At 40.6% G+C, this 24,739-nt stretch overlaps 1 protein-coding gene across 1 annotated transcript in view; it reads right to left on the bottom strand.

Moving 5' to 3' along the window:
• TAFA1 (TAFA chemokine like family member 1) overlaps positions 1-24,739 on the bottom strand; it is a 503,839-nt gene that overhangs the window by 107,549 nt on the left and 371,551 nt on the right. Inside the window, exon 2 of the mRNA XM_070359697.1 lies at positions 7,857-7,997. Within this exon, the coding sequence (XP_070215798.1) occupies positions 7,857-7,997 (141 nt within the window). The remainder of the gene's footprint in view (positions 1-7,856; positions 7,998-24,739) is intronic.

The raw sequence follows: 24,739 nt of genomic DNA on the forward strand, positions 1-24,739 counted from the left end.
CGGGAACTGGAGTGTCCCATCAAAGAGCAAGCAAAGCCAATTTTCCCACTGCTCAGCCAAGGACCCAAGAACAGGTCTGACAGTAGTTTCTGCCAGTGGGCTCTCGGAGTTGGAACCTATGGCTTTAAACCAAAAAATGAAGAGTGACACCCACACTTGGAGGTATGGGACTATCTGAAAACTGAATACCCGTCTCTTTATCCTGACAAGGAGCAAATGGAGAAACAGCACTTTTATTAAGTGAGTGAAAGTGAAGCCGCTCAGTCGTGTCCGACTCTTTGCGACCCTGTGGACTGTAACCCACCAGGCTCCTCTGTCCATGGGATTCTCCAGGCAAGACTACTGGAGTGGGTTGCCATTTCCTTCTCCAGGGGATCTTCCCAACCCAGGGATCGAAGCCAGGTCTCCCGCATTGCAGGCAGACGCTTTAACCTCCGAGCCACTGGGGAAGCACTTTTATTAGATGGTCTAAAAACTCTGTCAGCTCTTGTAGACTCTTCTTCTCATTGCTCTGACTAATGCAGACTTGAATTCCTTACCCACCTGGGCAGGAATAGGTGCCAAGGAGGGGAGCAAAACAAAATTCACACAATTCAGAAACTATGCTTGGAAATGCAACGGTTACACTAATCATGCTATAAAAGACCTTCTTCTAACAAGAACCATAGACTCTCCTTTCAGCAACAGCTCATGAAGAAACCAGCTGAACGCAGACTTCTGTCTATTAAACAAGCCAAAGTCTGCTTTGAAAGAGCGAGAAAAACTTTAAACAGAGATTGTAATGAAGGGACCATAGACAGCTACTGTGTCTTAGTCCACCATAGCAATTCATTATTTGTTATGTGTGGATGTTGAGTAACAAATGGCAGAAACAAAATAGGTTATCTTGTCTGTCCCCTAAAATATTTAATATGTGTGAATAAAAATAAGGGCTTAAGCTTTTTCATAGTACATTTCCCTGGAAGTTCGCTAGATGCTTTCCAAACCTAAGTTGAGCCTGACATATCACTGAAATGTGATAAACCACATTACTGCCAAGACCTGTTGTGCACTGCTTGGTCTTTGGAAAAGCCAGTCTTTGGCAAAACACTGAGTTACGGGCAAAGGAATTATCGGCTGGTCTTGGAATACCTAAAGCACTCTCCTGGAAACAAAAACAAAAACACAGTCTAAACAGTCTAACACCAACATGGCCCCAAGTCCATTTCATGGAACATTGGGTCTGCAGGATATAAACAAGTGTTACACAGGAGAGGGTTCTATGGTCAAATATGTTTAGGGAATACTGGCCTAAAGTTCTACAGGTTCCTGGTCTGCAGAGCTTCTCACAGCCTTTAATATGCTATCATGTTTTAGAAGGCTAAGAAGGGGCTATAATATGCAGTATTTCTCGTACACATTTCATACTATTCTACAGAAAATTGTTGCTGAATTTCAAATTTACTTCAGTTCTCTGATCTATCTATTCATGATGGGAATATAATGGCATGTGGTCAAGAAAATTTTCTTATGTATTTTCCAAAGGAGCAATCTTCAGAAGCAAGTTTTAGAGACATCCTGGTCCTGGAATCTCAAATAATACAATTTGAAAAAAAATAAAGTTTCAGTCTACCAAATAACACTTTATTTTGTGAAAATTAGTTATATGCTGTGAGATAATACAAATAAGTTGTTTGGAAAAATGAATGAAGTAATTTCATGGACAGATGTTTTAACATTCCTTCTAGGCATCCATTGTCTTCTGTCTCTTTTATCCCTTCTTCCTTGGTTCCTCTTTCCAGGCCCCTCTGTTCTTTGTACATCCCTCCAGTTCACTGACTGTGGGCCTCCTTTCCTGTAATTCTGTTTTTTTTTTTCCTGGGTTTGAGTTTTTGTGTATCTTTCCTTTTGTGTCTTCTGCTCTTACCTTGGAAACTTGGTTGTGATAAGCCGGGAACAAAATGTAGTGATATATTTTGGAAGTTTCTCTTTAAGAAAACAGCCAGCAGTATGACGCCTTTTTCATTGTATTAACTGTACACTAATGGTCAAAAGCAAAATAATCTGAGGTTTCTGTATCTGAGAAAGTTAGAAAGTTTTATGATGTGAGGTGGTCTCTTCTTGCTGCTATCTCTGGTTGGTAATCCCAGTGTAAGCTTATCATGGAGATTTTTCTTACTTATATTGACACTAAAACTTCACAGTGAATGAAAAGTCCTCACTAAGCAGTAGTTACAATGATTTTTTTCCACGTATTTGTCTAAGTTAGAAACATAAATTACATGAAAATAAAATACAAAATAGAGACAACTGCATGACAATTTTCCCATCAAGCAGTCACTTTATTCCGGACCCCCTCCCCAAACAATGACACTTCAATCATTCTACAAAACTGAAGCCATTATTTACTCAAATGCTTCTAATTGCTCAATGACAATGACCTTAGGAAGGGTAATCAATCAACCATTTCGAAGACACAGAAAGTGAAGGGGAAAGTATTGCCCCAAGTACTGAATGTTTCTGTAAGTATCCGTCATAGTTGCACTGTCTGTCTCTTCTCCCTCAAATATTTTGGCATTCTGCAAGAAAGCCTTTGGAATAGAACATGAGTGTGTTAGATTGTGGTTTGCCTATGCTTGCTAAATGGGGCCCTTGGAGTCAGATAGCCCAGGCAGACCTTCTGGCTCTGCCACTATGGCTATAAGATTTTGAGCAAGTCACTCAATTTCTGAGCCTCAATTTCCTGGTGAGTAAAACTGAAATAATCGAAGGTTACACCTTATGGGGCTGGGGTTAGAACTGAATAAACAGATTCTAAGGACTTGGAAAAGTGGAACATGGTAAGCCTTCAAGAAAATGTCAGCCACTCTTTTCATTATTATTATTATCATTATTCTTACTATTTATAGTCATTTATTTTTAAGACTTTGATACTCTTTTTATGCCACTATAGATCAATTAGAATAATAAAATACAACTTCACAGGCCTCCTAGAAATTAGGTGTTTTTGTTGTTTTCCATCATCTGCTTGGAAAAATTCTTCTCTTAAATAAATAATTATGCTTCTTCCATCATCTTCTTATTTATTGTATTCTAAATTTAGTCTCTGGAAAATAATTGGAGATTATGGAAAGACTACATTTTTAGTTGATCTCAACCAAAGATCTTGAGCAAGGGGCCACTCCATTTATATTGAGTTATAGAATAATTAATAAAAACACAACATGATGTGAATTCTAATGTAACAAACTCTATTCTCTCAGAATAGTGCTAGCACACATCCAATTGTATAATGCTTTCTAAAATATCTGCAAAAGACTATGCCAAAATTTAGGTTGTTGAGTGTGTATTTTTGGTATTTTGGTATTATTAGGCAACAGAATATCACTTTTAAACTAAAAGTCCACTCCTTAAATATCTCTCCAAATATCATGTATTATACTTTTCAATGAGTTGCTAAGATTATACTGCTAAATGTAGGCCCTGTTTAAAACAATCTGGTCTCAGATTGTGAATCTTCAAACAATCCAATATAAGCATTTTGAAAAATCAAGCTGTGCCTCTGTTTTTGGAAACACTGCAAAAAAGGCAACTGACCTGCAATTTCAGAGGAAAGCAAATAACAGCAATTGGAACACTTACCCTGGGAAATGCACTATGTAGAACAAAATATGTTTAGGGCAAATGTGGTATCTGGATTGCCAACTGTTGTCATGGACAGAAACTCATTTCTATCCATTTTTAGGATGAGAAGGGAAATGCATGAAACATCATAAATATGCCAAAGTGGAAGATAGTAAGATAAATGGTGGTACATCCTACCCTGAAATTTGTGTAGCTATTAACAATAATGTTTTTTAAAGAGTATGTATTAAGTTGGAAAATGTTCATCATATTGAGTTGGCCAAAATGTTCATTTTCTTATGGAAAAACCCAAACGACTATTTTGGCCAACCCGATATATTAACAGAAACAAGCTGTCTATCAAATAGTACTATAAGATTTTAGTTTAATAAAATATCTGCTTTGTGAGTTTCTTTCAATGGATTCAACCTCAAAGAAGGTATACTTATTTTCTTACAAAGCAATAATATTATGGGTGATTTTAATGGATGTGCTGTAGTTTTCAAAATTCTTACAATGAATATACATTTCAGAAGAAGACAGACCATTATTAGTGATATCCAGTATAAACACTTAGAAGCAGTTCCAAGAAAATATAGTGGCCAAAATGCCATTGTACTGAATTACTGTGAAGCAAAACTTCAGAAAATAATGTCTGTTTCTAAGCATTACCCACACTTTATCAGTAAGACAAAAAACTGACACCATCATTTAAGGAGCACTTGAGGAGAACCAGACATTAGACAAAGCACATTATACACATGATTTCCTTAGTTCCCATCACAACCTCATGAAGCAGAAACAATCTTATTCCCATTTACAGATGAGGAAACAGGTTAGGAAGCAACATGACTGGCCCGAGATCATCCCATTAGCAACTGGTACAGCTGGAATTCCACTTGTGTCTAATTTCATAGTTTATGGTCTTAATAACTACACTGGAACTGTTCCTTTATATATCCACTTCCTATTCAATTTGCATGTAGTGATCCAGGCCTTAAAAGAGTTTTGATCAAAGTAACCAGACACTTTTTACTACACAGGCCAATGGATTCCAAGATTTTTGAGGAGTAGAATGCTTTGGAAATTAGAAACAATGAGTGTGAGGCTATAGAATATGCTGCATTTTATTGACTTTTGCTCAGAAGATAGACACTAACAGCTGCTGCTGCTGCTGCTAAGTCACTTCAGTCGTGTCCGACTCTGTGCGACCCCATAGGCAGCGGCCCACCAGGCTCCCCTGTCCCTGGGATTCTCCAGGCAAGAACACTGGAGTGGGTTGCCATTTCCTTCTCCAATGCATGAAAGGGAAAAGTGAAAGTGAAGTTGCTCAGTCGTGTCCGACTCTTCGCGACCCCATGGTCTGCAGCCTACCAGGCTCTTCTGTCCATGGGATTTTCCAGGCAAGAATACTGGAGTGTGGTGCCACTGTCTTCAGCTCTCCTGCCTAAACCTACCACACTAAAGGGCTCTGAGTTTCCAAAGTCAGACAGACTTCTTCTGAGAAACAAAAGTTACCGATATGTGGCTTAGCTTCTCAGAGAAACTTAGAGCCAAATGCCAGTTCCCCCTGTGTCGGCACAGACAGTGGGCTGCTCCCTGTGTTCTCCATTCAGATCCTGAAGGCAATTCTATTTCTAGGTAATCCGTGATTAAAAAAAAAAAAAAAAGGAACTGGAAACAAAATGGAGATTTATAGTTAAAAGACTCACTGCTTTCTTTGGCAGAGAAGAGGAGAAATCATCATGGTTTTATAATGTATATTGGCTTTAGGGGCCAAGAGTTTCCTCCTCTAAGAGGATGCAATGGCTTTTCTGCTCTAGCTGCCTGCTTTCCCTGCGGTGGAGGCGCCTTATGGTACTGACTGTGATCTAGAATAACAGTGCAAGTCTCTCAGCCACAGCCCCACTGACACTGGTGGCATGATAATCCTTTGCTGTGGGAGCTGTCCTGTCCATGGTAAGTCGGTGAGCAGCTTCCTTGGCTTGTACACACCAGATGCCGGTAGCACTCTTCTAGTTATAACAGATACCTGCACCAAAATTGTCTCCAGACATTGTCAAATGGCTCCTGAGAATTGCCCTAATTGAGAACTACAGATCACAGTGCATTCCTAAATCTAACCTTTTCACATCTTCTAAAAAAAAAAAAACAGCTTGACCTTCCCATGGTACAGAATGCCCCAAGAGCTTGTCCCTCTGGCTGTGGCTGATTGGACAAAGGATAACATGTGACCCAAGCCAGGTCAATCATATTTAGTCTTTTGGAGATGGCATTTAAGATACAGGAAGTGAAGTGAAGTGAAGTCGCTCAGTTGTGTCCAACTCTTTGTGACCCCATGGACTGTAGCCTACCAGGATCCTCCATCCATGGGATTTTCCAGGCAAGAGTATTGGAGTAGGTTGCCATTTCCTTCGCTAAGAGATCTCCCCAACCCAGGGATTGAACCTGGGTCTCCCACATTATAGGTAGACGCCTTACCATCTGAGCCACCAGGGAAGTCAATACAGGAAGTGAGTCAAATATACTTGTTGTATACCATGATGCTAAGTGAGATCAGAGTTGGTATCATGGAAATTAAAAGCTTTACGCCAATCCCTAAGTTATGGGAGAGCAAAAGATAAAATCCTTGAAGGAACCAGTCTACACAGAGAAGAATGAGGGAAGGAAAGATCAAAACAAAGAAAACAAGATGGAGGCTGCCTAAATGGCTTATGAATCCCATGACATCTGCTGAATTTCCTATCACTGAGTTCCCCAGGATTTCTCTGTTTTCTTAAAAAATAACTTTTACCTTTCTTGGTCTAGTTTGTGTGTGAATGTTTTCTTTCTAACCACCTAACGGTTCATAATGAAAATACACAGCATGAGCCAATCTAGAAGGTATCTTTCTCCATCTATATCTAGAGGTAGGACCATGGACCCTAAGTCAAGAGGTTTAGGTTATAATTCCCGCTGTATGACCAGAGCAAGTGAGTCACTTCTCTGAGTCCTGATTTCCTTACTTAAGATTTTGAAGGTCAACTCACATCTGGTTCTAAAATGATGAAAGAGAAAGAGGGGGAAAGATATCTGTGATCCCTTTGAACTGTCGACTCTCTGTTTGACAGGCATATAAAATTGTTTACAGATGGTGGTCAAGACTAGGTATTAGAGTCAGTTAGTTTCATCTCAAGAGTTAGCAGAGCTACAGCTTACCAATCATGGGCCCAATGGAACATTAATGAACCATTCTAAGGCTCAGTTTCCTCCATGTTTAAAATGGCAGGGAAAGTCTATCTACCCTGGTGGAAAGTGTATCTAGCCTTCAGGTTTTCAAGCCTTTTTTGTCCACTTCCGTGCTGGACAGATAGGGTTGACTTATATAACCCACAGGATATTGTGGAAACAATAAAGGATAACTTCTGAGGCTCTATCATAAAAGAAAAGGGTCACACTGTGGCCTCTACATTGTTCTCCTGGGTCACTCTGCAGGAAGCCAGCCACTACAGTGTGAAGACACCTAGCTTCCTTTGGAAGGGTGCATGTGGAAGGGAACAGAGACCACCTGCCAACAGCTCTGTGAAGGGCCGTCTTAAAACCAGCCTCCAGCATCAGTCGAGTCCTCAGATCTTGGCTGCAACAGAAGGGACCCCAAGCCAGAACCACCCAGCAAAGCTGAATTCCTGACCTATGGAAATTGCGAGATGGTGCCTAGTGCTTAAAACTGCTAACTTCGGGGGGAATGTGAATTGTTATATAGCAAGACATAAGAAAGATGGTATTGTTAGGATGAGTAAATAAAATAATGCATGGGTTTTGGACAGGGTATAGCAAATGGTGAACTCTCAGGGCACATCTATCTGTTCTTGAATATATATGAAGCCCTAGAGCAGTGCCTGGGATACAGTAAATGCTCATTAAATCCAGACTGAATGCTATCTTTACTACATTAATCATCATCATCATACATAAACTTGATCCAAAATCAATGCCAAAATGAGCTGGACCCTCAAACTCATAGACTTGAAAAAATTCCTTCACCTTATCTTTTCTAACACACATTCAAATACAGCTATTTGAAAAACCTAGAGCCAGAGAAACAAGAATTCAAACTCTGTGCAAAGGGCTGGCATTTGTCTAACTTTGCAGCATTGTAGAGACACCTTCTTTATTATCCTGAACCATATTTAGATGAAACAAAATATATATATATTTTACACCATAACAACACAGGTGAACCCATAGAGAGAGGAGTGAAACCAGCTACTTACCATCGACACAGGAAGGTCGGTTTCTTGTTGTTCCAGCCACTTTCCCAGGTAGACAGGAACACTTGACTGTTTGCGACCGCTCCTCAATGCGGTTTTTATTACAACATCTGTGCGCAGCAATCACTTCACACGTCCCTCCTTCTGGCAAGAGAGAAAGAAGCGGGATGCTGATTAGAGATAATTCAGTAGCCATTCAGGTATGTGCACGTGTGAGTGGAGGGGTTCGGAAAGTGAAAAACGTAAAGGGAAGGGTTTCCATAAAGTAGAGTTACTATGGGATTCTCTCCTACAACATGTATCTATACATGTATACAAGATTGCATACAAGGGATGTGTCATGTCATCTGGGAGAAGACAGGCATCAGGGCACAACATTTTAAATGCAACAAAGAGCAACAACAAAGAGCCCTCAAGAGGCAACACTTCTGGGCTGTATGTACGAAGAGGCAGTGGAGCAGTGAATGCCCGGAGATTTGGAGAGCTCACCCCTGCGTTATCTTTGTGTTTAGAATTCTCTGAGCTCCCACTAATGACAAGAAACTGACACTCCAGTGGTATAGAACCTGCAGTGGCAAGAAAACTGCCCTGAAATGAGCTTTCCCTCCTAGTACCCACTCACTCTCAAGGGAGTTGAATAGAAAATCTAGTTGAAGAGTCATTTCCCCAAACCAGATCTCACCCAAAAATGATAGAAAAAGAAAATCAGTATGTGCTTCAAATAGAATCTCAAATTACAGACCAAGGCATATGGCTTCACTTAAGTATTACAGATCAGCCATGCTCTCTTCAGCATTTACTGGCAACCTAATGTATGCAACTGTCTGTTAGGTTCTTAACAGGTGCTCTGCTGGGTCTGTCTAAAGGCCAGTGAAATTCAAGTGGACCTTTTCAGCCCAAAGGATACCAGCTAAGCCAGTTCTCCAGGGACATAAGAGGTACTCCAAGTGATCAGAAACTTGGGATTTATTTCACCAACGTCAAGTTTTGCATTCAGGAAGAATGTTTTCCATTTGTCTGTAACACTTAGAATCCTAGGCATTTAGGACTCTGTTGGCAGTTAATTCCTCAAGCATTTGTTAAGCAACCTCTGTCTACAAGTTACTGTGTTCTAAACTATACAGGATGTGTATCCAGCCTGTATATGGTGGACACTTAAGAAACACCAATACAGTATACTAACACATATATATGGAATTTAGAAAGATGGTAACGATAACCCTGTATGCAAGACAGCAAAAGAGACACAGATGTATAGAACAGTCTTTTGGACTCTGTAGGAGAGTGAAGGGGGGGATGATTTGGGAGAATGGCATTGAAACATGTATAATATCATATAAGAAACGAATCGCCAGTCCAGGTTCGATGCAGGATACAGGATGCTTGGGGCTGGTGCACTGGGATGACCCAGAGGGATGGTATGGGGAGGGAGGTGGGAGGGGGGGGTCAGGATTGGGAACACGTGTACACCCGTGGCGGATTCATGTTGATGTATGGCAAAACCAATACAATATTGTAAAGTGCTGCTGCTGCTAAGTCGCTTCAGTCGTGTCTGACTCTGTGCGACCCCATAGACGGCAGCCCACCAGGCTCCAACGTCCCTGGGATTTTCCAGGCAAGAACACTGGAGTGGGTTGTCATTTCCTTCTCCAATGAAGGAAAGTGAAAAGTGAAAGGAAGTCGCTCAGTCGTGTCCGACTCTAGCGACCCCATGGACTGCAGCCCACCAGGCTCCTCCATCCATGGGATTTTCCAGGCAAGAGTGGGGTGCCATTTTCTTCTCCGATATTGTAAAGTAATTAGTCTCTAATTAAAATAAATAAATTAAAAAAAAAGAAACACTGAAACAAAGGAGCAGAGGGAGGGAAGAGAGGAGGAAGGGAAGAATTTAAACACAACTCCATCCTGATCTGAAACAGTGTAACTCAGGGGGGCGGGGGATGGGATTGTTTTGCTAGTCGCCCTCGCTGTCAATCAAACGTGGCAAAGTCTGAAGACATTTTTCATTGTCATTACAGGTAGAGGGTGAGAGCTAATGGCATCTAGAGGGTAGAAACCAGGGATGCCCCTAAACATCCCAGAGCACACAGAACAGACCCCACAACAAAGAATTATCTGACCCAAATGTCAATAGAGCCAAGAAACCCTGGTATAATACGACGGGAACAATCACAAGAATCTCTGACTGGACTTCCCTGGTGGTCCAGTCATTAAGAATCTGCCTGCCAATGCGGGTATCATGGGTTCCATCTGTGGTCCTGGAAGAGCCCACATGTCACGGAGCAACTCAGGTGGAGCACCAGAACTACTAATACAGAGCCTGCGCTCTAGAGCGCACAAGCCGCAGCCGCTGCCCCTGCACCGCGTGCCCAGAGCCGGGGCTCCCCACGAGAGAGGCCGTGGCAGTGAGAAGCCCACACCCTGCAATGAAGAGTAGTCCCTGCTCACCACCAGCAGAAAAAGCCCACATAGTAACGGACAGCCAAAAACAACCAAACAAAAATCTCTGACTTAAGCAGATGAACTGTGTCTTCCTCAATAGGATGAAAGAGTTTGGGCTTTCAAACAAACCTGTTCTAGCCTGAATCTCAGCTCTGTCACTGTTGAAGTCCCTCAGTTTTGTTATCTATAAAGTACAAATATCTGTAAAGTACAAATAAAAATAACCTTGCGTCACGAGTTATGTAAGTATTAACCAAGGTAACACGCGTTAGCACTGAGTTGAGTTCATATATGGTGCCTATGTTGGGAATGTCCAATCACACTGATGTTATATTTCTTTGGGGATACTCCCCTCCTTTCTGCCTCAGGAAAGTTCAAACAGGTTTTCTCCCAGAATACTCTTTCCTGTCTTCCCATTCCTGCATCCGCCACTCACACATCAAATGCATAGACTGATTACAAAGGTCGGATCCTTAGAGACATTCCCTAATCACCAGTTTTCATTCTCTTAGAACCGTACACATTTGCTTGCACGACTGTAACCACAAAACTGTAAGCCTGGTCAGAGTCAAGGTTGTTGCTTGTCTCTCCACAGCACGATAGTCAATAACTGGTGTGGTTAATCCATAACTATTGAAAGAATAAGTAAATCAATGAAAATCAACAGGATAAGTATCAAGTTCTTTGGACACAGATGGAAGGGGACACCCATTCCTTTTTAAAGAATTAGGAAGGCTACTGAAGTTGAGTTGAAAGGTAGGGCTTCAGCAGGGGACAATGACGGGGAAGCATTTTGCTAATGTGAGAGGTTGGAATATGATTTTAAAACAAATGTTTAATCTTAGGACGACATAGGACAGAAAATTTATGAAGATAGTATAGTGAGTTCCCATATATCCCACACTCTACTACATATTTCCTAGTTTTAGGCCCTTAATATTAACATCACATATTAGTATACTACACTTGTTACAATTAATGAACAAATACTGATACAGTGTTATTAGCTAAAGTCTAGGCTTCATTCCGATTTTTTTACCTTTTGCCTAATGTTTTTTCTATGCCAGGACACTTCCAGGATCCTACATTAATTTTAGTTATCTTATCTCTTTAGGTTTCCTTGGTTATGACAGTTTCTCAGACATTCTTTCCTCTTTGAGAACCTGGACAGTTTTGAGCAGTGTTTTTTTTGTTTGTTTTGTTTTTTATAAAATGTCCCTCAAATGAGATTTTTCTTATGGTTTTCTCATGATTAAACTGTTCTGTGTTTTTGGAGGAGGACCCCGGAGGTACAGTACCATTCTCATGACATCAAATCAAGAGTACATATCATCAACATGACTCATTACTCTTGATGTTGACCTTGATCACATGGTTGATTCAGTACTTGTCAGATTTCTCTACCATAAAGTTACACTCCTTCTCCACTCGCTATGGCGTCCTCTTTGGAAAGATTTCACTGACTACAGCCCATCCTTAGAGAATACAGAGTTATTTATGCTCTGTCTCCATCTCTGTGGGGTTGCAGTATCCATTACAATTATTGGAAATCCTTCTACAAGGTATATAAGTCTGTTCTCTTCCATTTATTTAATTATTTATTATTTACATCAGCAAATTATTTATATTAATTGACTGATGAATTAATCATATCAGTATGGGTTCATGGCTCATTGTTATTTATTTATCCTTTGGGTTATAATCCAATACTATGCTATTTATTTTGTTGATCAAGATGGTCCAGATTTGGCCATTATGAACTTTTGTAGTTGATTTGCCTTCTTCTTCTCTTCTTCTTTTTAAAAGCACTTCCTTTCTTTCTGGCCCTGTGTTATGATCCTACCTCATCGTATATATTTCCTGCCCTAGTCCTAGAATTAGCCATATCTCTAAGGAGAGTCAAGGTATTTTAAATACCTAGGACAATATTTTAAATATTGGAACAGATGGAACTGAGGACTTGAAACAGGACTGAACAGAAGAGGACTTTCATCTTCAGGGAGAGGCATTGGGGGTGATTCTGCATTGCAATGAGGTACAACGTGACTATGAAGCTAAGGAAAGATGTGACCTGGATACTGCTCTTGAGTGACACCATGTCTACTCTTTGACCCCATTCAGGAGGAGTCAGAGAGGGCAAAGAAGAAGAAACAAGAGGCCGCTGAAGAATTCTAAGCAGGAAGTAAGCAGGCTTGAACTTGGATGATGAGAAGAGTATTTCCGTCTCACCACCTGCCCATCACTGGATGGCAGTTAATGAAAGAGCAGGGCTAGAGGCACAGTTCACTCTTTAACATCGACACTTGCAATCATGTTACTTTAGCTCATAATTGTCAGCAACAAGTGCCCCCAGTTAAGTCACTAATAACTAGTTTTATACTTCATGAAAATACCACTAATTCTAAAGTCACCGCTTAAGTTTAATGTAAGATTGGAGCAACATTTTTGATTGAAAATGGCACAAGGCATATGAAAGCTCTCGTTTCATTTAGAGCCAAGCTGGCAGGGTGACAGACAAGCCAGATCATCTGAATTACTCACCGAGTTTTATAATATGGACAAGGAGGTGGCCATTGGAGGCCCAGAGCCAGTTCTCACTGCCCTGCTGTGGCAATGGCTTAGTCACTAAGTCATGTCTGACTCTTTGTGACCCCATGGACTGTAGCCCACCAAGCTCCTCTGTCCATGGGTATTCTCCAGGCAAGAGTACTGGAGTGGGTTGCCATTTCCTTCTCCAGGGGATCGTCCCAACCCAGGGATCAAACCCGGGTCTCCTGCATTGCAGGCAGATTCTTTATCATCTGAGCCACCAGGGAAGCACTGTTGTAGATTACTGAATTCTGTTCCCTGTCAGGTCCGTGCTCACTACACTTTAGTGAGCTCTGATTTGGGTGCTGTCCTTGGCACTTTACCTACATTAACTGTGAACCTCCCAGGAACTACACAAGGCATTGTTCCCACTCAACAGATGAAAGGGAGGTTGAATAACCTGCCCAGAGTCACACAAGTGTGCCCCAAGTCTGTTGTACTCCAAACTCACATGTTTTCTGCATCTTGTCACAAGACTTTCTTTGATGATGAAGAACTTCCAAAAGGAAGTTTGACACTTTGTTTAGAAGGGGTATCAGGGTTAGGCATTCAACCTACCCCTCCCATAACTGTGTCCTTGACCTCACTTACTCCACCCTTCTCTCCTTCCCTCTGCTCCAGGGCCACTGGTCTCTTTGCAGACTACTGGCTGAACGTGGCAGGAGTGATTCCTCTTGAGGGTTGCTCTGATTCAGAGAGCAAACTACCTGAACAAGTTGAACTCTGTAACACCTAGGACTCCCGTCCAGTGGATCCCTGGCTCACTCTCAACTCTTCCATATCTTTTTCAAATGTCAGTTTACCAGAGACACTTTTGACCACCCTACTGAAATCAACTGAGCGACTTTTACTCGTTGAAATCGTAATTCCCTTAGTCAGCACCCATGATTTCACTTTGCTCTGTGCCAGCCACTGCCCCATACCCAGCCACCAGGGTACTTGTAACTTACCAAATACAGTATATAATTTATTTATGTATTATACTTACTGTGTGTTTCTCAGTGGACTGCAATTTTCTCAAGGACAGGGATTCCTGATGTTTCCCATTAAATATTGTCTGTCACATTATTGTTAGGATTTCAAAAGTACTTTTGATGCATATTTCATTAAAACTGAAAAACCGTTCAAAGATAGAAATAGGACTATTGTCATCTGTACTTGTTTGAGTGAGGATGCAGACTTAAAGCAGCCAAATGACATAGCCATAAAAGAATCGGCAATGATAATAGTATTCCAAGTGTTAATCATTCACTGACTATTTGCTATTAATACATTACTGACGTCATGGTAGATACTGTATAAAGCTTCAATTTATTACATACTCAAAAAGCCCAATGAGGTCATGATGACCCTCATTTTTACAGAGGAGGCAAGTGTCATCAAGAGCAGCTTAACACTTACCACATTTTACTTAGCAAGTACCTGTCAGCATCTGGACCAGAATTTAGATCCTCTGACCCCATATATGTATCCTTTCCCCAGTCCCACCCTGGCACATATGCTGCCTTTTCTCTGAAAAGGGACAGGGAATTGACAAGTGCTCCATTTTCATTAAAATCTTGTACATAAAGTCAGTGACCCCAGACCACATCTTCCTTAGGCTAAAGGATGATGGTTTGCACACTGGGAGCCTGGGGCAACTGGAGCAACTGGGTTGCTCTAAATAATGAGCTCATCTGATCTTGACAAGTTGAACTATGGCTTCGTTGACACCTACTGCTCAGGTACACCAATGTGGAGACCAGAACCGAGTCTCAGAGAACCACAGGACCCTGCCATTCAGAATGTCTGATGGGCCCTGCCATATATGCAGACCTGATTCCCAAGGTTTATGCTTGTGACTGACCTAGCCACAGTCAATCAGAGAAATGTAATCTTTCAGTAGAAATTTAATCTTTCTTTAGAATACTATGAAACCCTGGTCCATAGGCTTGCAATTACAAAAAAAAGTTAGTTTTTTTGGAAAAAGCTCAGATATGCAGTCCTTTGATTAGAATTTTTCAAGTTTTGCCTCATGAGACTTCACGGATTATCTGAGGGGGTTCAGTTATATCCACTAAAAGAAAGGAGAAAGCAACTCTTGATAATTTATTTTTAATATTCAGTATAGCACTTCAATGTTTTATTTAAATGTTTATTTTAACATTCAGTATAATCCTTCAAGGGGATTCCTTTGCTAAGGAAAAAGTGAATACCACTGTACTCGGCTGATGAGCAGCTCGAAAGCTAATATCAAGTGACAAGTATTTGATGGATGGATGATTGAACAAGATGAAACATGAATTACAAGTCTGTCGTGGATTACTGCACATTTAACAAGGAATTACTGTTTCTGAGATGTTTAGATGTCTTTGGTACAGAATTGTATAGTAAGTTGGTAAGATACACTCCCCATTTTCAATTTCTATGTTTAGTATTATTTTTATTTCTTGGCTATCTCAGAAGCCCACATTTACTTTGATCCACCCAAGACACAGGGAGAGGCTGATCCAATTCTGTGAAAAGAAATAAAATTCTGGATTTCTATAATAACCACGTGGATAAAACTTTTCAAGACCCTCTGGAGTTGACTGTATTTTTCTTTACCTATTGGCCTCACTAGCCGGCTACTTCAAAAAAGAGACTTAAAATAAAAATATTCCCAGATTTGGTTCCTGTGAAAGGAAAGAGTTAAGTTTGTCATAACCCTTTCTGGGAACTAGAAAATTGTTCTTTTAAATCTATTTTATCTGCATTTTAAGAATCACCTAGTGAACTGTCCTTTCAAACCCAACTAGCAAGGTTATTGCAAAATCATAATGATAATATTTGTCATGTAAATGCCTTTCAGTCTTTGGCACTAATACCTGACCATTCTAAATTTTATCTCAATCCAAGTCAAAATGATTTCAAGATGATCTATGGCCTCTCAAAGCAAAGTCATTTAAGTGCTCAGAAAACTGAGCTTTCCTTTCTTGCTTACGGATTACCTGGAAACTTGCTTCTTTTCTGGATTTCACTCAGCATCTGTAGAACCAGCCAAGAAGACAGGTGAAATAACCTTTTCACTACTGGCAGAGAATGTGTCGTAATACAAGCCAGTATGGGATTTGTTTGTACTATTCAGATTTTCTAGTTTGTGGTTTGTATCATGGCTTTGTCTATAGAAAACACACCTAAGGTGAAATGCTGCTGCTAAGTTGCTTCAGTCGTGTCCGACTCTGTGCGACCCCATAGATGGCAGCCCACCAGGCTCCACCGTCCCTGGGATTCTCCAGGCAAGAACACTGGAGTGGGTTGCCATTTCCTTCTCCAAGGCAGGAAAGTGAAAAGTGAAAGGGAAGTCGCTCAGTCGTGTCCGACTCGTTGCGACCCCATGGACTACAGCCCACCAGGCTCCTCTGTCCATGGGATTTTCCAGGCAAGAATGCTGGAATAGGGTGCCATTGCCTTCTCTGAAGGTGAAATATAAGAAATTAGCCTTCTACCCTAAATCTAATCTTAGAAGGGGGCCCTATTGTTCTTCTAGATTAGAAGGTAAATACAGTAATTACATGATGAATGCAGGCCAATCTGAAAAAGTTAGATGTATTAGATGGACATCAGTTTCCTAGTTTTCCCTCCAATACACATTTTTAAAACAGTGGCCTGCTTCCCACTCTTTTACCCCATGTTTCCCAGGAGGCGATGGGCAAGTCCCCTGCCGAGAAGCTCTCCAAGGCAGCTCTCCACTTTTTCTGTCTGCTCTTTCTTTTGGATTTGTCAGCATTTGGAGTGCATTATCAAAACCTATTTTTAACAGGAAGAGAAAGTTCCTAATAGCCCCAAAGGGGAAAAAAAAAAAAAAAAAGACAGCATTTCAAGATTATTTCTGGCAGCAATAACTCTTTCTGAGATGGAAAAGTTTACAAAAATTTTCAAGCCCAATATGTTCCTAGCAATGATCCCTCCTTCCCAATTCAATGCATCGCTGTCTTGCCCTGTATTGGTGAGGAAACAAAAAGAAGATAAATTGCTAAGGATAATATTTCTTTAAAAGAGAGTCCCTGTGAATGACAATTATACATCTTGAAGGAAAGGGAAGATGAGATTAGGGATGATTGGCAGGTGGATGGCTAAAAATCTGATGATTGGGATCTTAAATGGTTTGTCCCCCCCCTCCCCCACCATGGACATCTAGTAGAAATAGCTTATACTGACAAAACTGATTGATCTGAGCTACAAACTGGGTCAACCATTTAAAAATGGTCACTTGTGGGAGATTGCTAATATCTAATCCTTTTCATCTGTCAGAGAGTTTGACACTAGTATATTTTGGTGTTGATGGTTTCATGTCCATGACCAGGCGTAGCCAAGCAATTCGAAATGATCACAACACCAAGTTTTCTGGGAAAGAAGATGCTAGGGGAGAATGTAAGGTTGAGATGGAAAATAATCTTTTTTTTTTTTGAAGTTAATGTAAGTCTAAACTCTGTATTTTGGAAGGAGGGGGGCTCCTGTACTCACTATTCAGGTCTTCTTTAGGTGGTCTCCTTGAATCAGATTGTAAGTTAAAGCTCTCTTCTATATGACCCTACAAGCTCATATAATTACCCCATAATAATATTTACAATGCACTATTTTGGCACTTTTAAAGAATATCTCACTTTTCTTATCTCCATAAGAGCAGCAACTTTTATATTTCATTATGTTATTACTGGGTCCATTTCTGGCCTGTAATTATTTGGTGAATGAACCTCTTCCGCAAAGACTAGGTTTTGTCCCCCATGTCTCCTAATTGAAATGATTGGTTTATCACATCTCCATCCTGTTGGGTTACACATTCTATAATGGTAGGAAGCTCATCTTGTTTACTTCTTTATCGCTAGTGTCTGGAACATGTGTGTGTGTGTGCTTAGTGGGTCAGTCATGTCCAACTCTTTGCAGCCCCATGGGCTGTAGCCTGCTAGGCTCCTCTGTCTATGGAGTTTTCCAGGCAAGAATGCTGGAGTGGGTTGCCATTTCCTTCTTCAGGGGAACTTCCTGACCCGGGGAATGAACCTTGTGTCTCCTTCATTGGCAGGCAGATTCTTTACCACTGCGCCACCTGGAAAACCCATAGTACGTGGTACAGACATTCTCGTACTTGCTAGATTACTGAGTAATTAAATAACTGAATGAAGGAAAGAAGAAAGAAAGGAAAAGAAGAGGAGGGAAGAAGGAAAGTGTTAGTTAGAAGAAAGAAAGAGGAAGAAAGAAGAAGAGAAGGGAAAAAATGAAATGTTGTTAGATATTAATCCTCTTTGGGGATCTTTTCCTGAGTATCCAATATGTGGTCTTTTCAGAAAACGAACTTGAATGATAAATGTAGCTTTTGCAAAGAAGTGACCTTCTAATACACCTTCTAGAAAAATCAGCTTGGAACTTTGGTTTTGGGGGAGAGCCAAATTGTACAAAGGAAAAGATTTTTACTCTAAGCAAAATGACTGAAAAATGAAATTGCAATAAAGAGTAACCATAAGGAAACTTCAGTCCTCATTAATGCTAAAGCCAGGATATATCTGCTTATAGTAGAAGCCAATTTTTGGAGGAAATGAATAAAATGTGATTAAGGAATGCTAAGACTGACATGATAATTCGGATCTAGCATTTTAACTTTATTGCAAATGGTTCCTTTCTTTGAAAGCTGTTAAGTGTAAGAAGCACAGGTGTTTTGATATTCACTTTTATAGGACTTCTCGATCAAGGCCTTATAAATAGCTCTCTTGGAATCTATTGTAGCGGATGTCAGAAATGCATATTTAAGACTGTGTTAAAAATGCTTTATTGACCCAATGGACTGGAAGGAAGCTCCAAGTGTCTTTGTAAATCATTGACAAGAGAGACACTAATGGATCTTTAAGCATGTCTTGGTCAAGGAGGGCAAAACGGCTGCTTGATTTGTTTAAACTTGAGATTAAACAAATTACCATCTCCTCTGTCCCAGGGTTCTGTGGTATATACAGTATAGACAAATGCAGGAAAAAGAAACAAATTCTGGGCCAAACAGTCATGTCTGAGGCAGTAGAGCAAAATGAATAAAATATTGTAGAGTCAGGCCCCCAAAGTTCAAGTCCTAAATCAGCTTCCTATTGTCTTCTATTCTATGTCTCAGGGTTCTCCTCTGTAAAATGTGAATAATAATAATATTAACTTATTAGGGTTAGTGTGAGGACTAAATGAGTATGAGAATTAAGTGAGTGCAGGCAAACTGATTATAATAAATAGCTGTTAACACACTGACCAGCACACAGCATGTCCACCGTAAATAAGAACTGACATTTTTCTTACTGTTCACATAAAAAATGAAACCCAATTTCAAAGACACTACCAGAGGCAGTTATATGTGACGTGAATTTTGATGGAAGGACACAATTCTGAAAGGTTGGAAAATGGAAGCATTTAGTTTTCAAGTTCCAAGACTCTCCTGTCAGATGTGTGAACTGTTGGTGCAATGACGGGTGGTCTACGGGCTTTCTACTTTGCATCCTTGCTTCATCTGCTCTTAAGTCTTTATTCATTTTTATTCTGTTTCTTCGTGATGTTTATTTAATGGCATACCAGCAGGAATACACTCTGAGAAGGAAGCCCAGTAACAATGATAAACTTTAAAAACTTCTCTTAAGGAGGGCTTCTCTGGTGGTCTAGTGGTTAAGAATCTGCTCTGCAATGTAAGGGACACCAGTCTGATCCCTGGTTTGGGGGGATCCCACCTGCCATGGAGCAGCTTAGCCTCTGCTCCACAACTACTGAGTCTGCTTTCTAGAGCCCACGAGCGGCAATCACTGAGCCCACATGCTGCGACTATGGAAGCCCACAGCCCAGATCCTGTGCTCCACAAGAGAAGCCACCACAATGAGAAGCCCCAGCACCTCAAGAAGAGTAGTCCCTGCTCACCAAAACTAGAGAAAGCCCAACCATAACAATAACAATGAAGACCTAGAGCAGCCAACAATAAATAAATAAAAATATAATTTAAAAATAATTCTCTTAAAAGGGGATTCTTCTATTAGCCTCCATGGGTAAGTATATGGATATTAAAAGGAACATGAGTAATGACAATACACAAACTCCATTATCAAAACATAAAAGGACAGCAGGCAATGCAACGGCCCAGAATCTATTGTCTCTAAATCATAACTATTTTATGACATATTTTCTTCCAGATAAACAAAAATACACACTCATGGAACAATATTCCTGAGTTAGCTTAGAAGCAAAAACAAGAAGATCAAGGTACAATTTCAGATTATCCAAGGAGAAATGGCTTTAAAATAACATCCCCTGAAAGAAGCGTTTTTAGTTTAGGGTCTGATTTTCTCTGCTGGGTCCTCTTGCTGAGTCTTAAACTGATCTTAAATTCTAAGTCCTTTCTGTGGTACCCACAGGAGAACCACATGAAAATCCATAGGCATTAGCTTTTACTTCCATCTATGGTGAAGCGACTTAGCAGCAGCAGCAGCGTGGTCTAATCACTCTCAAACTCCTAAGTGAATTACTAAGTTTTAGGCAATCTGTTACACAAATACTAAAATTAACATTTTGCTTATGTCTATTGAATCCTATGGGCTTCCCTGGTTGCTCAAATGGTAAAGAATCTGCCTGCAAAGGAGGAGACCAGGGTTCAGTGCCTGGGTTGGGAAGATCCCCTGGAAAAGGGTATGGTAACCCACTCCAGTATTCTTGCCTGGAGAATACCACAGACAGAGGAGCCTGGTGGACTACAGTCCATGGGGTTACAAAGAGTCAGATATGACTGAGTGATTAACACACACACACACACACACACACACACACATTGAACTCTATAACGGTTTTGTGAAGAAGTGGTCTCTACATTATCAATGGTTGAGACTTTTCTTAGACCTAAAGGATCCACGTGTAGTAGGATATTTAAGACTATAGCATTTGAGATTGTATTTTAGAGCCATATTGACGGGATTTAAATGCTGCCTCCAGCCTTTGGGATCTGTATTATGTCAGGAAGATCATTTACACTTTCTATTCTTAGTTTCCTCATCTGTAAAATGGGGAAAATAACAATACTTTCATGATTAGGGAGTTGTGAGGATAAATGAGGCACTTGAATTATGCCTGAAGAACCGTACAAGTGTTTGCTGTTAATAGTCTTGCTATTTTTAATTTTAGCTGTTGTAACCATTAGGACTTCTGAATGACTATCTCTGACTCTCCTTCCCCTAGGTTTAGGGTAGTTCCCAGTCCCCTTGTGGGAGGCAGGGCCATCTGAGTATTTCTGTATTAAAGGAAGTGATCTGTTATTTTCATATTATTGTTTAGTTGCGAAGTTGTGTCTGATCTTTGCAACCCCATGGACTGTAGCCCACCAGGCTCCTCTGTCCTTGGGATTTCCCAGGCAAGTATACTGGAGAGGGTTGCCATTTCCTTCTCCAGGGTATCTTCCCGAGCCAGGGATTGAACACAGGTCTCCTGCACTGGCAGGAAAATTCTTTACTGCTGAGCCACCAGGGAAGCCCATCACTTTCATACCAAGCTTTTAATTCCTTGTGGAAGACTCTGGAGCTCTCTTCCTGTTGGTGTAGTAACCAGCAGTGTTTTAGATCAGGGATCAGCCAACTTTTTCTATAAAGGTCTCAGGTCAAAAATGTTTTTAGTATTGTCGGCCATCTAATCTCCATGGCAATTACCAAACTCTGCAGTTGGAACACAACCATGAACAAAACATAAATAAAAGATATGGCTGTGCATAAATAAAATTTTGTGTATGGAAAGTGAAACTTGAACGTCATGTAATTTTTAGGGGTCATAAAATATTCCTCTTTTGATTTTTGCTAGCCATTGAAAAAGGTAGAAATCATTCTTAGTTCATAAGCTATAAAAAGAAAACCAAATGGTGGGCCAGATTTGGTCTATGGACTAGTGTGCCCACCCCTATTTTGGATATTGGCTGCTCCAGCAGTTCTAGTTCCTGGATGACACCTCCAAACACAATCACAGTGAGGAACCACAAAGGGCGTGTTGCTTGATCAAGAAATAAACCTTCATTGTTTTAAGCCAATGAGAGTTGCAGGTGGTTTGTTATTGCAATTCAATACAGCCTAATCTGACTCATGTATTATTCTTTAAGGTGATGAGAATGAAAAAGGTGTATTACCCCCTTAAGAGAGCTTAACTTGCTTCTGTAAATATTTAGTGATAACTAAGGTGGAACCATTCCAAGGTTTTTACCCATGAAATACAGTCTTTCAAATCGATGCCATCCATGAAGAATGGGAATGAGATATAGCCGCTCAGCTTCCTCCTCTGTGCACATATCTCATCCAAGCCAAGGATCTGGCCCTTGTCATCTCGGTGTTTTATTGGTGTAGCTGAGAGGTAATCACAAAAGTATATATTTCTTCATATCATGAGACTGTGCCTCTCCTCCACAGTCAGCAAGATCAGAAAACACACATTTAGGGGAAAAGAAGGCAAACAGAAACTCTGATTTGTGTTACACATTGTAGAAGTCATTAACTATGACTCAGGTAGAAAAACTTATTACTTCTCTTTTTGACAGTGATGACAATTTAATAGTATTTGACTCTACCGAGTTACATAAAGCGTCCAGAGGCATTGAAAGGGACTGTTTATCAAGATGATAAACAAGGTTTCCTTTCCTCCCTGGCTGCATGAATGTGATCAGAAGTCTGAGGCCATCTGAAATCACTTAGTCTGGCCACCAGGCAGACGTGAGGCTACACGGGACCATCTGCACTTGAAATGAGCTTCACTTAATTGACCTGCTCCACCAGCTCAGCACAAAGGGAGGCATGTTTATGTGAGTAGATGACCACCAGGGCATTCAGTGTGGATTTGGTGACTGAGGGAAGGGTATTAGTCCTACTTAAACCCTGCTCTTTGGAAATCTCGTACTCAACTAATCTAAAAACATACAGTCACTTTTGCCTTCTGGTTTGCGTAAAGCAGGCTGGATTCTCAGATTTCTGAGAATGGAGAAGGCAATGGCACCCCACTCCAGTACTCTTACCTGGAAAATCCCATGGATGGAGGAGCCAGGAAGGCTGGAGTCCACGGGGTTGCTGAGGGTCAGACACAACTGAGTGACTTCCCTTTCACTTTTCACTTTCCTGCATTGGAGAAGGAAATGGCAACCCACTCCAGTGTTCTTGCCTGGAGAATCCCAGGGACTGTCGAGCCTGGGGGGCTGCCGTCTATGGGGTCGCACAGAGTCGGACACGACTGAAGCAACTTAGCAGCAGCAGCAGCAGAATGAGTTTGAATGGATGAGTATAATTAAAAAAAAAAAAAACACAAAGTAAGTGTTTGTTTTTAGTATTGCTATTATTAACTGTGGCAGTCATTAATGCCATTAGTCATTTCTACTTTGTGCAAGTGAATTGTTAGTTGTGTCTGACTCAGTCGTGTCCAATTCTTTGAGACCCCATGGACAGTAGCCCACCAGGCTCCTCTGTCCATGGAATTTTCCAGCAAGAATACTGGAATGGGTTGCCATTTTCTCCTCTGGGGGATCTTCCTGACCCAAGGATCGAACATGCTTCTCCTGTGTCTCCTGCATTGCAGATAGATTCTTTACTCACTGAGCCATTGGGGAAACTTCCTCCAAAGAGAAGTTTCTCTGTACTACAGAGAACAGAAAATAGAATACTACTACAGAATAGAAAAGTCTCTATTCTTTTTATCTGCCCAGCAAACTCTGCTACTTCTACTGGTACTTGCTTCTTTGTTTTCCTTAGGGAGCCAAAGGCCTCTTCTCCAATGTTAACTCATGGACTTTTGAAGTTGTTGGTTCTACCCCTGATCCAGAAGAGTGCAAAGACTCAAAACTAGCCAAGTGGATTATGAATTCTCTAGTGACCGGTCTAGAGCTCCAAGGACTGGTACCAGTCCTAGCTCAAACTGTACACAATGAGATCCAATTGTAAACCATTCATTCTTGGGAAAATATTTTTTTCTGGAAGTCTTTCTAATGAAAAAATGTAAATCAGGAGTTTGCCACTATCTTAATACCATGACATAAAAGAATGCAAATGAATGGAATCAACAAAGAGGGAAGACAAGGGGAAAAATGGAGTGATTCCTGGCATTACTGTTAGTGCTACTTGATACAGCTCTGCCTGAAGCTGGCAGCTAACTTTGGGTAGAACATGCTTTTTTAATTATACATTCTATCACAAAGAGTCATGAAGCTGAGTTATACCAAAGATATTAAGAAGATTCTCTGCAATTCTAATTTCTTCTTTTCTATACATTTGTTATATGCAGTACTCTAAGACAGCTTCCAAAACTGACCTCTGTCTCAGTGCCACCTCCTGAGGGAAAACTTCCTTTACTTCCCCTGTTAGGTCACTCAATACTTATTGTCTTCTTTTTCATAGAGCTAAAACAACAATTTCGATCAGAGGACCATATACTCATGCATTCAAAACTATTTTTCTGTTCCCCTTATAACTATGATGGACACGTGACACAGTTCTTGTCAATGGGTTATATATGCAAATTTGCTAAGTATATCTAGGAAGACTTTGCTTTCCTTACATAACACTTGCCCCTTCCTGTTTACTATTTTTTGCTTCTTCCTATCTGAAATGAAGGCTAGATGGCTGGAAATATAGCAGCCGTTTTGTGCCAATGAGAGAAAGGAAGGTCAAAGAAGAGGTCAAGAAAATCATAGACTTTAACCTGGAGAGTGTTAAGCAACTAAACCCAAGTCACCAAACATGCCTCCAGATTGTCTATTTCATGAGAAAAAATAAATGCCTACCAGTTTGCTTAACCTACCACCCAGATGAGATTCCCATTACTTGCAACAAAATGTAGTTCTGATATATTGGTACATGTTACCATTTTTGATAAAT

The sequence above is a fragment of the Bos mutus genome, chromosome 22 (genome assembly GCF_027580195.1).
Source record: "Bos mutus isolate GX-2022 chromosome 22, NWIPB_WYAK_1.1, whole genome shotgun sequence".
In the NCBI taxonomy this organism is placed as follows: Eukaryota; Metazoa; Chordata; class Mammalia; order Artiodactyla; family Bovidae; genus Bos; species Bos mutus.